General features: G+C 36.9%; 1 protein-coding gene across 3 annotated transcripts in view; it reads left to right on the forward strand.

The window, feature by feature from the left end:
- Nucleotides 1–12054, forward strand: part of elp4 (elongator acetyltransferase complex subunit 4) — a 249454-nt gene extending 237400 nt beyond the window's left edge. Inside the window, exons 10-12 of one of the 3 annotated variants that reach the window (XM_048606963.1) lie at nt 496–1990; nt 6239–6319; nt 11765–12054. In XM_048606963.1, coding sequence (XP_048462920.1) covers nt 496–627 — 132 coding nt within the window. In that variant the 3' untranslated portion in view covers nt 628–1990; nt 6239–6319; nt 11765–12054. Of the gene's footprint in view, nt 1–495; nt 1991–6238; nt 6320–11764 lie in introns of those variants that run through there. The other 2 variants (XM_048606964.1, XM_048606965.1) reach the window with 2 other exon arrangements.
- Nucleotides 12055–13443: the final 1389 nt, after the last annotated feature.

Below are 13443 nucleotides of genomic sequence, written 5' to 3' on the forward strand. Positions count from 1 at the left end.
AATGGTTATCTAGGTTATAGGAAATACCTTGGAGTTCTTGCATAGCGTAGGACGTGCATTAAGATCAAAGCATCCTTGCCATTCCTTTATTCCTTAGCTAACCTTGCTCATGCTTAACAGAAAACTTATAAGACTTATTAGCATTGTTAATAAAACCTTTCAAATACTGATAAATCCAATTAATACATAACACACTTCGAGTTGAAATAAGCCTTACTTAAAGCATATCTTGTCCTGTACCATGAGTTCCCATGTGAACACTCAATCTGCTTCTAACTCCTGAACATGCACTCCTCACCTTTCCCTTTTTAAAAGAGACAACAATAACTTGTTGAAGTACTGTTTCTTGTGCAGTTGAATTCACATTTCTATCACAAATGAAATGAGTATACATTTTTATTTGCAATTTATATATTTTATTCTGAGATGTTTTTTGAAGACCCTAACACACATTGAATTTGCTTTTCTTTCTCTCTTTCTCTCTCCCTTTAATAGAGACTGCATTTGCCTCCAGACTTGTCAGACACAGTGAGCCGATCAAGCAAACAGAATCTGGCAGAATCAGCCAAACTGCTGAGCACAGGATGTGGTGGTGCAGCCAGAGGCAAGGAGCACCTGGACTTCTAATGATTTTTATTTAACCATTTCATTCTGAATTCTCATCATATGCAAAGTGTGATTACAAATCTTTGGTGTGTATGTAAAAGCAATAAATATATTTTCCAGGTAACAAGCAGAAGTGAATCGTTCAACAAAAAATATTTTAAAAGGATCATTTATCTTTCTTACACTATGATTTGATTTTTGTATTGTGATTATAAGTTGACTGTACAATAAATTTTGAGCAGTTAATTCTATTCACTTAATATTTACAGAAAAAAGTCAAAGTTAAACAATAAAAATATTTATTCCCAGCCCATGAATTGAAGAAAAGATTCAAGGAAGCTAATTTGCATTTGGTTGAATAATTTTTTACAAGAATATACATTGCTTCTCCCACCATTTTGAAGATATAGAAGTTGTCACCTTTACCTACACAGCAATGTAATTCATTCCACATGAATGAGGATTCTGCGAAATGTGACAAGGCATGAATTATTCCAAGTTGCCTTTGTGAAAAAATCTTTATTAAATTAAAGTACGTCGTTTATAAATGTTTGTTTGTAGCAATAAAATGGAACCATTCTAAGCATAAACATAATTTATACATCTTTCTGACTAATACTACATCTGAAAAAAAAAAGAATTCAAAATAACAAATTGACTCCTTACTCTAAAATAACAACCTGAGGCATTTCACAGGAATATTAGACATAGTTTGGCATAGAATCACATAAGTTCATAGCAGGTCAAAGCTAGGCCAAACAAGTAGGATTTTAAAAACATCTTATTGAAAAAAAGGGGTCCAGAAGAATTTCAAAAGGGAGTTTCAGAGCTTTTTCTTTCACCCAGAGGGTGATAGGGTCTGGAACTCGTTATCTGAAAGGGTAGTTGAATCAGAAACTCTTAACATTTAAGCGATAGTTAGATGTTCACTTACATCGCTATATCATCTGGGGCAATGGGCCAAGAGCTACAAAATGAGATTAATGTAGTCAGATCTTTCTTGGCTGGTGCAGATATGATGGTCCGAATGGTCGTCTTCAGTGCTGTAAATAACCAAAAGGGAAAACCAGTTAATATTTAACATCTTCTTCAGGATTCTGAGGCAGTTTGATATCAGACTCAAAACATTAACTCTGTTTCTGTTTCCAGAGATTCTGCCAGACCTGCTGAGTTTCTGCTGCATTCTCTGTTTTTATTTCAGATTCTAGCATCTGCAGTATTTTGCTTTTACGAATCCATGAGCTTGGATCTCAGTAGCTGAAAAGACCTGACTGTCAATGGTTGAACTGAAATAAAACCAAGATTTTGTCAGAGACCAGATTTGGAGGTGTGCTGGTTCTTCAGAGGGTTGGAAGACTGCAGGCAGTGATAAACAGAGGGAGAGGTAAGGCCATGAAGGTATTAAGGAACTAACTACATCTTCAGGCACACAGAGGGCAGGAAAGCTTGGAAGACACGCAGTGGAAAAATGTTCTGGAAGTGAATTTCATGATGAATATCTGGGAATGGTAGATAAAGACAGTGGAAAAAGAATAAATAGGATGATCTCTGCCTTTGTGTTGCTGTCTTGTTTGCAGGACTGCTTTGGAGCTTCTGAAAGCATATCAATGTGGTAGTAAATGCCTGCCCACAGTTGGTGTTACCTTTTACATTGATTGTCAGCTAGCGATTTGCACTTGTTATGATTGATATTATGAGATTTTATGTCTCTTTTGACAGCTTCCTTGAACTGAAGCTTTGGATGCCCTGCTGGTTTCTTGATACAGGCTACCTCTCCTTCAGAAAAAAAGTATCGAATTTTTAAAAACCCAAGTAGTTCTCTAAGGCCCTTTCATGGAAAGGAAGCTATCACCGTTACTTGGTCTACACTATCTATGACTTCAAACCCACAGCAAAGTATTTTGACTCTTACCTGACCTTTGAAGTACCCTAATGTTATAATTGTGACAATCGGAAACAATCAAGTCCTACTACTCTACCCATTGTATCATTCTGTGTATAAATGTGTTGATTCAATCTCCAACATAACCGATTACTTTACTTTGCTTTTGCACTATAACCAGAATAAAAGAAACTTTGACCAGTCCTCCATAACAAACTCAAAATAATCCGCTTATTATAACATGAAACCTGTTCATTTAAATAAATCAAAAAAACTGCTTACCACCTAAATTAGGATCAAAATTAGAACTATGTGTCCTTAATCCCAGCACAGACACACTTGCATTATACAAAACACAACAGTTTCTATGGAGAGTATTTTGTTTTTAAAGAAAAAGGCAATAGAGGAATAATGGCAGGAAGCAGAGGATGATTGTTGAGGTGTGTTTTTTCTGACTGGAAGTCTGTGACCAATGGGATCTCACAACGGTCAGTGTGGAGCCCTTGCTCTTTGTGGTTTATATAAATGGTTTAGACTTAAATATAGGAGGTTTGGTCAGTATGTTTGCAGACAATACAAAATTGGCAGGGTAGTAAATAGTGAGGAGGATAGTCTTAGACTACCAGAGGAAATAGATGGGCAAATCAGATGGACTGATAGTGGCAAATGGAATTCAAACCATATAAATGTGAGATGATGAACTTGGGCAGGACAAGCAAGGCAAGGGAATACGTGATGAATAGTAGGTCCTTGGAAATAAGAATATCAGAGGAACCTTGGTGTGCATATATACCAGTCCCTTAGAGTATCAGGACAATTGGATAAAGTGATTAACAAGACATATGGTACACTTGGCTTTATTGGCCAAGGCACAGCATTTAAGAGCAGGGAGGTTATGTTGGAACTATTTAGAATGTTGGTTAGGCTTCAGCTAGAGTATTGTGTGCATTTCTGGAATCCAAATTATAGGGGGGGATGTGATAGCACTGGAGAGGGTCTAGAGGAGATTTGCTAGGATGTTGCTTGAGCTGAACAGTTTCAGTTATGAAGAGAGATTGGATAGATTGGGGTTGCTTTTCTTAGAGCAGTGAAGATTGAGAGGGGACTTGAGATGTATAAAATTCTGAGGGACATAGATGGGTAAACAGGAAGAAACCTTACCCCTTGATGGAGGCATAGATTTAAGATAAGATGCAGAAGGTCCAGAGGAAAAACATTTTCACCCAGAAGATGGCGGGAATCTGGAACTCACTGCTTGTAAGAGCGGTAGAGGCAGAAAACTTTGCAACATTTAAAAAGTACTTAGATGTGCACTTGCAGTGCCAAGGCATACCATATTGGCCAAATGCCTGAAAATAGGATTAGAATAGTTGGTGGTTGTTTTTTTTTTTGACCAGCATGGATGCATGGGTTAAAGGGATCTTTTCTATGCTGCAGATCTCTATGACTCAGATACTATTCGCCAAGAGCCTTAAAATAAAGAATAAAACTTGATGACTTCTCACAGTCTACTGGGTTTCTTGTTTACAAAATCGAATTGTTGACAGCTGTAAACTGATGGAAAGTCTCCAGTTCAGTTTGAAATCAAACTGGATCTAAGTCTTTGGAAAGTGGCCACAGTTCAGCTTTTCAGGGTCTATGAGGTAGTCAGTAATACCAAGAGTTAATCAGTTTCCCAAGAATTTCTACTCAGTGTAGGAGAGACATCCCTGCAACTTCTGAGGTTCCTTCCTTACTGAACATCAAGGTTTGAGAAAACAGAAACCAATTCTGGAAAAGTTTGTTTGTCTACCACTAGCACAGCAACACTCATGATCTTTTCCAAAGCCAGATTTTCCAGCAATTAAGAGCCATAAACCTTACCTCTTATCTCCATAAAAGCTTTGCTTGTCTATTTCTCCAACATCATTTGACTTAATGTAAACAGCTGGCAGATCACAACACGCATTAAACTGTAGACCAAATTTTCCAGGAAACCACATGGTAAAGAAAGCTTTTCAAACCTGAAAGTATCCAAACAGTTCCGTATCATGCAGTTGTCCACATAGTCCATGAATTTTAGTACATATTCCCAACACTAGCAAATCACTGGCACTAGCACACACATTAACAGGTTCAAGGACAGCTTCTTCCCTGCCATTATTAGACTGATGAATGAACTCTCTAACTTCAGGTAATGTTGATGTTGGTTCGTGCACCTCCTGTGCAGTGTAATGTGTATGCCTCGCTCAGTCTAAGCACCCTACAATCTGCATGTCCTTGCTTACTGTGATGAGCCTGTACTGCTCCCAAAGCTTTTCACCCTACTTAGGTACACGTAACTACAATAAATCAAATCAAATCAAAATCCAATCACTGAGTTATATTTCCAACTTCTCGGATTAACTGGAGATGGAGAAGAAATAGCATCCTCTACACGAAGAACAGGAAAATTCCAATCTGGTCAACAGTGCACAATGCGATGGAAGGTGTCAGCAGTTCTATCAAACCACAATAAAGTAGAGATGCTCAGCTTGGATTCGGCCATGAATACTCGGCCAAAGACCACATTACATTGAAACCTGGTACAAAGAGAGTGATAACACTGAGGCAGTATTTGACCAAATGTCACATCAAGGAGCCCAAGCAACATTGAAACCAATGTGAATGAGAAAATCTCTCCACTAGCGGGAATCTTACCTCGCATAAAGGGTAATGGCTGTAGTTTTTAGAGACCACATCTCAATCCCAGGAAATTGCGCAGGAGTTTTTAAATGTCTTAGACCCAGCTATCTTTAGCCATATGATCAATTGCCTTTTATCCCCTCAAGGTCAGAATGGGAATGTTCACTGATGGTCGTAGTGTTGAGTTGCTTTGTAACTCTTCAGATAATATAGCAATGTCCATAGTACCATGTCCACGTGCAGCAAGACCTGGACAACATTTACATTTGGGCTGTTAAATGACTTGATTTATTATTGCCACCTGTACTGAGGTACCGTGAAAAGTGTTGTCTTACATGCTTTACAGGCAGATTGTACTATACAAGTGCATCAGAGTACCAGAACAGAATGCAGGATACAATATTACAGCTGCTGAGGAAGTGCAGTAAGAGATCAACATTAACATTAAAGAGGTCCATTCAAAAGTCTGATAACAGCGGGGAAGAAGTTGTTCTTGAATCTGTTTGTACGTGTATACAAACCTTTGTATCTTCTGCCCAACGGAAGGAGGTGGAAGAGAGTATAACCGGGGTGGGACATGTCTTTAATTATGTTGGTTGCTTTCCAGATGCAGCGAGAAATATAGATAAAGTGGCTGGAAGACCGGTTTGCATGATGGACAGTGCTGTGTTCACAACTCTCTGTAGTCTCTTTCAGTCTTGGGAAGAGCAGTTGCCATACCATGCTGTAATGCTTTCTGTGGTGCATCTATAAAACTTTGTAAAAGTGTTTATAGAAATGCTGAATTTCCTTAGCCTCCTAAAGAAGTAGAGGCATTGCTGTGCTTTCTTGACCGTAGTATCTATGTGGATGCCCCTGGGCAGAATGTTGGTGATTATCGCTCCCATGAATTTGACGCTCTCGGCCATCTCCACCTCAGCACCATTGACACTGACAGAGGTGTGCCTTTCACTCCACTTCCTAAAATTAATGACCAGCTCCTTTATTTTGTTGATATTGATGCTAGATAAGAACCAACTAAACAGAGTCTGTCTTTGAGTTTCACCAGATTATCATCACTGAATCACAGCTGTTTAAATTTAATAGGTCACTATTGATCAGAAACATAAGTGAGCAAGACATAAATGCTGCGGCTGCAAGATCACTTCAGAAACTGGATATTTGGTGGTGAGTAACTCACTTCCTAATTTGAAAGCCTTCTCACCATCCTGAAGGCACAAGTATGATAAACTATGCTCCACTTCCCAGGATGAGTGAAGCTTCAATAATTCACAGTATATCACCATCTAAAACAAAAGCCTGCTCCATTGGCACTTCCATCATTGAGTTCAACAACTTAGAGCGTAACCTGTATTCTCCATTTTGATTACTATTCTCCCCATCACCACTATCATCTCTATTGGCAGTGTCTTGGGTTTGCTGTCAGCAAAGCGGTCCCAGTTCCTCCTTTTCACACCTGTCAACATTCCTTTACCGTTACTGAATGCAAATCCTGGCACACCTGAACAATGGGAATACCTGTATCTCAAGGCATTAGCAGCCTAAGAACATTGTTCACAACTATTATAAGGGCAATGAGAGATGAGCAATAAAGCTGACCTTGTTAATGGTGCCTACATCTTATGATTTTTTTTTTAAAAAGACATTAGCGCAATGTTCATGGCCCATGAATGAATACACAACTGATCTGTGTATAGAAACATTAAATAATAAAATGTACCAAGGTGCTTAAAGAGAGCATAATGACAAATATGACTCTAAGCCACATAAAAAGATATTGGGTGAGATGACTGACAGCTTAGAATTAGAGGTAGATTTTAAAGAATGCCTTAAGGGAGAAAAGAGAGGTGAGAGGAAATTCCAGAATTTTGAGCCTAGGCAACTGAAAACACAAACACCAGTAGTGGAGTAATTAAAATTGCAGTTGCTCAAGACTCCAGAGTTGGATCTTTACTGATTTCTCAGAGATTTCTGGGGCTGAGGGAGATTACGATGATAGGTTTGGGCTAGAACATGATGGGATTTGTAAACATGGATGATAACTTTCAAATTCAGGCATTGTTAAACCAGGAGCTAATGTATGTCAGTGAGCATAGGGAATAGAGCTTGGTGCAAATTAATATACAGGCAGCAGAGTTTTGGATAATTTCAAGTTTATGGAGAAAATGTGGAATGTGGAAACCCAGCCAGCACAGTACTGAATTAGTCAAAAATCTAGAGTTAAAGCCAAGAGTGGTGGTGGTGAGCTACAGTTGGCTGTAGATAGCCTACATGTGAATACTAATACTGTATGTTTTTATGCTGATGCCAAGGACATAGGAGGGGTCCATGATGGTATGCAGGAGTAATGACTTACTGGCCATAATTAAATGACAAAGAAACTAGGTGAAACCAGAACTACCCAATTGGACAATGGCACTGAAGCATTGGAAGAGGATGGTGTGAGTAGTAGAGCGAAAGGCTGCAGAAAAGATAACAAGAATAGGGTGAGATAATTTACCTTTGTCATAATCACAAAAAAAGTAAGCCGTGATTTTGATGAAAACTGTTTTTGGACTATGGTAGGGACAAAATTCTGTTTGGGGACTTCAAACATTGAGTTTCATAACTATTGAGGGAGGACATGTTCAGGAACTTCGGAGAGGAAAGAAGAATTGGTGAAGCAGTGGTAATTTTCAAGAAAGGCAGGGTCAAGAGTTTTTTTGAGATTAGGCATGATGATGACATATTTGAAGGGAGAACAACTAAAAAGAAAAGACAGCTAACAATATTGTTGTAACATGAGCATGAGTAGGAGAAGTTGGTTGGAAAGTTTAGTAAAGACAGGGTCAGGAAGCATGATATGGGTCTCAAGGGCTAAATGAGTTTGGAGAAGCATGAAGGTAAACAAACTAGAGAAGGATACAAATTTATGCTACAGCAATGGAAAAGTTTAGAAGATTGGCCTGTTAGACAAATGAAAGAGAAGATTCTGCAGGTGCACCAAACAGAAAGGACTCAAGCTTAGTAACAAAAATGTCCATGAGCTCCTCATTGTATGGCATGAGAATGCAGGGACAGGAGAAAGGCACATTTTACTTTATGTCAGTTATCAGCCCTAATACCTTGCTGATACTCACAAATTGTAATCACATTGCGGTGACAGAAACAAATGACCCTTGTCAGATCTTATGTGGATCAGTTTTAACTTTTTTACAATGTTTCACCTGCAATTTTCTTTCTTTTGTCATTTGCAACTGAATTAAATATTGGAAGATTCGTAGATGTGATATAATTTAATAAGTCAAGTAGCAGTGGAATGAGTACAACAACTTGCAAATGCCAACACGTGCACCTCTAACATAGTGAAATATCCCAAGGTACTTCACACGAGCATTAGCAAGCAAAATTTGAAGCTAATAGCCTGTTAATTCAGAACTGTATATCAAATATGTATGACTATGTTTAAGCTATCATTCAGGCTTCAGTGTGTGCTTGTACCGGGCTATCCTATATTAATGGTTCCCCTCATCTATTTCTGGGCTAAGTGGGCAGACATTTTTCATTTCATATTTATAATTCCAAGTGCTGTATTGAATCTTAGCAATTTTCATAATTCAGGTAGCACATTTTTTAACAATAAAATGCTAAATATTATGCTGACATCCTTTTACTGTAAGTCACCAGATTTGTTGTTAGCCCCACTCACTGGTGGGATGGACATGACTGTCATTCAGATTTCTCTTCAGATTAGTGTGCTAACTATAACTGTCATTTTTGCTGGCAACCCAAGTCAAAACTATCCATCACTGCCTGTCATTAGCTGATTCTGTACTTCTAACCATACAACGTTCCTCTTTGTTTAATGAGAAATACTGCTTGTAAGGACATTATGTAGACATTTTAAGAATTGCTTTTTTAACTCACCAGTAAATTATCAATATTTTACTATTTCAACTCTTAAGGAATAGGAAGTTCAAAGATCCATTGCAGATATAGCAAAAATTCAAGCCATTCACTCCATTGTATCCCTGCTGGTTCTTTGAAATCTGAAATGAGGGCCATTCCCCTGCCTTGTCCAATAAGCCCTTAATATATTTCTCTTCAAATATTTATTCAAACATAAAAGATTGTTATTTTAAAAAGTGCACAAACTACATGTAAATATTCTTATAAAGTGCAAGTACACAACGAAATGAAAATGTCGTGCAAAATTTGACAAGAATCAAAAATAGACAATAACATAACTAAAAGATTATATAAAGGTTTTCACCAGACATTCAAAAAATCAATAGAAGAAACTAGTTTCAGTACTTTTCTGTTGTAGGTGAGGAATTATATTTCAAGGATTGTGAGAATATTCCATGTTGTTTTAGTAGATTAGTATATTGTAGTAAAAATCAGTTTGTTTCATCCAGAGTTTTTTTAACATGGAACAATCCTTAATTTTACACATAGCATATCTTAAAGAACATTGTATCTCTTTATTTAAAGCTCAGTTTTGGATCGCTTCCAGATGACAGGATTACCTAGAAGATGACCAAAATACAAAGTTGGACAAGCATTAAATAGTCCATTCTGAGGAAGGGTCACCAGACCCGAAACGTTAACTCTGTTTTTCCTTCACAGAAGCTGTCAGACCTGCTGAGCTTTTCCAGCAATTTCTGTTTTGTTTCCTGATTTACAGCATCTGCAGTCCTTTTATTTTTTTATTAAGTAGTCAGTATTTAAATAGGCTGTTTCTAAATTAATGGAATTCTTCTGTAGATATAAAAAAATCAGAATTCCACATCAAAATGCCAGAAGTGATTATGATTCTAAATAGTTATGTCAGGAAGAAATTCAGAATGTAGATGCTATTGAGGATAGGCCAATTTTATAAATAAAATGACTGTGAAGCATGTAGGCTGGACAGCCATCCTGATATCTTAAAAAAAAATTGGGAAAAATGTGTAAAGGGTTTCTCTAGCAATTTTTTATGGTTTCTAAGTAAAAACAATGACAATGTACAGTAAGGTTTATTATAATTTTCACTACAATGATGCATTAATGATAGAAGAATCAATAGGATAATGCAGCAAGATGTTAATTTTGCACTGTAAAAAGTTGAACGTTACATATTTATATTGGGCAGCTATGAAAAAAATGTCAGTTCTGAATGACACAATGGCAACCTTGTTTTAAACATGAGTCTGCTATTAGTGTTAGCAACCTATGCAGAAGATTGATTTAAGGGCAGTCCTTAGGAAGTTTTTTTTTAAAACAATTTGATCAACAGCTGGCAGAGGTTATTGAGAAGAGTGGTTAAGACCAAAACATTGGGCTTTTTGAGGTATCAACTAAATTCTGATCTGTAAAGGGAAGATCGTTGGTATTCTTGTGCATCCTCCACTCTCTTTGCCTTGCCATTCATGGCGATGCCATCAAGGCCCAAGGTCTGAAATTCCCTTCACTCTGATTTTCATGATTTTTCATGCTTTAATATCCTGTTTTTTCACTCAATACCAATGTTATGTATGACTGCACTTTTGAAGCACCTGAAGACATTCTACAAGGTTAAAGACAAATGTAAATAATTGGTGTATTCTGAAGGAATAGGATCCAGTGAGCTGAAAGGCTTTCTTCATCTTGTGATATAAGGTGAAAAGTCATTTCTAGATGTATTCGGTAATGTTCTGACACACACATTAACATTCCTACCATGTTTGGCTTTCCTCAAGTCACTTGCTTGCAATATGGATAATAATGTTAGAAAAAAATAACATAAGTGCCATATTATTTGCTATCCTTTTAAAATGAATATGACAATGTTATAATTATTTAATGCAGATGCTATTTCAGGGAAATGAGCCGAGGAAAAAAGACAACCAACACTTGTAGTGCCACATTTTTTATTGAGAGAAACGCAAATGCAGTTTGCCATATGACCTTTTGCAAAGGAAAGTTAGTGCAGAAAAAAATCAGCTATAGCAAACCTAACCACCTGTCTTGGGGAAATAGTAAAATTTATTGCTGCCTCCAATGTGTATTTAATACATTTTACACTGCTCCCTAGCAACCAGATGCCAGATAAATAAAGTATACCCTTTTTATTTTATGACAATAGTCACCAACATGTCCTCAAGGCAGCACTTAGCATTCAAACAGGCAAATAGGGCTTGTAGGAGTTGATCATTTTAAAGCTTTGAATTTTAGCATAATTCTATTTATTGGATGTATTCTGGGCAGCACATTATATCCTTCTTTTCCATGGTTTAAATTTGTAGCACTGGTTTCACTTTGACATACTTAATAATATTATTAATAAATTGTTCAAATGAAACTCAGTACTGTTAGAATGACATACACATTTTCTGTGCTTCTGGCCCTTGGTTCCCATCTAACAAACTTGCTGTACACTGATAAAGTATTCCTAAAAAATCTTTTCACCAAGTTCCAAACGGAAAAAGAGACATTCCCTTTCTCCAGAAGAAGTGATAGAATCCTTTCTTACACATATGACTATTGAATGATGGATTTCTCTTTCTCTTGCAGAAGTTATGTAGTATGTTTATCAATGAAGGTTAATATGTTTCACTTATGGCTTAGTTTGTAGTATTCTTCCCTCTGACCCAAAATTTCTATCTGTTGCAGTGCTGAAGGAGTTCTGCACTTTTGGAGGTGCTATTTTTCTGATGCAATGTTAAACCAAGGTCCAACCAGTTTGCCTGGGTGAATATAGAAGATCCAATGTCACTATTTTGAAGAAAAGTAGGGGAATTATCCTGATGTACCCATCAACGCTTATCTCTCAAATAACTGTATAAAACAAAAGACTGTTAGGTCATTTTTCACATTGCAGTTTTTAATATTTTGCTGAGTGCGAATTGTCTGCCATCATTTCATTGTTACAGCAGTAACAAATAAAAGTATTCCTAAAAATACATTATTGACTTGAGGCTGCTTTTAGACTCCCAGTGCTATATAAGTGCACATCTTTTTTTTGATTCCCTACTAATATTTCAATCAGACACTTTTATGTCTCTGCACCAAGTAACACGTTCCTTATATTGAATAAAACTTCACAAGACCAGCTAGAAACCTTTAAGATTGACATTTAAACTATTTCACTAAAAGATTTGTCAGTTTCAGGTGAAACTTTTCATCCATGTCATATTATGGGTAAAATGCACAACTGAGGCTGGAGATCAATTAAAATTTCAGAATTGAGACTGTTAGATTTTTATGAGACAAAATGTCTATTACCAATATGTCTATTTCATTATAATACTTAACTTCCAGTAATAAGGGAAAAACAACTAACGATCCCAGTTAAGTTAAAATAATTATCTTACATTTCTATTTGAGATCATCCCAAAGAGTGCTCTGTCCTCACTGAGATAGACTGTGGGCATTGAAGTTCCTTTTGTTTGTTATTTTATTCAGAGGGAAGGCAATTGTGGTTTTGCTTTAATGCAGACTGCATCTCACTGGATTGAGAGAACCACCAAGAGATGATCATTAATCAGGCCTGAGTTTAAGCAGAAAAAAAATGCCTGTGTCATTCATAGCACAGAATGCAATTGGGGCTCAAGCTCAGTTTGGATGTACTGAGGAGAAATCCAGCTGGAGGATTTACAATGTTGGTAGCTCAAAGAACCAATCCATAGAGGTCCTCACAGAGCCTTGTGGCAGAAGGTAGTTAGTAAATTTAGCTTGGAAGCTGTGAGAAGGCAGTTGCATGCCTGCCAATCACCTGAATAAGGAATTGGGGTATCTACGGTCATGAAGTACAAGATAAACATCAGAGGGTCAGTTTGCCAGAAATCTAATGAAAGGATCACCGCAAAATGTTACCTCTGTGAATGGCTGAAACCTTAAGAGAAAAGTAGATGAAGCAAAGTAGAATTAAAGTGACGTCCAGAGGCTCTAGTATACGTTGTGAGTTGGTCCCTAACAGCATGCCAATCAAGACACAACAGAACAATTGTTAAATTACTGGAGAATAGCTATCAAAACCTGAGCTAAATATGAATTAAAATGTGCACTTTTTGACAGATAGGTGTTATCCTAAAATATAATTTAACTTTGGTGTCAACATACCAATCCTTAGAATGTACAGTACAATCCTTACAGTATTTCCATGTCATTTGATAATTAAAGTTTATTAGCATAACCATAGCCAACACCAGAGAAACAGTCTCAAACCAAATAGTGAAGTTAAAGGATACCTGTACCTATAATTTAGATGTTCGGCATTTGAACCAAGTTCTTAAAACATACTGTGAATATAAATTTCACATTTTATTTGAAATCCTTTATTCAAAATGTTA

Source organism: Rhincodon typus, chromosome 17 (assembly GCF_021869965.1).
Source record: "Rhincodon typus isolate 14 chromosome 17, sRhiTyp1.1, whole genome shotgun sequence".
NCBI lineage: Eukaryota > Metazoa > Chordata > Chondrichthyes > Orectolobiformes > Rhincodontidae > Rhincodon > Rhincodon typus.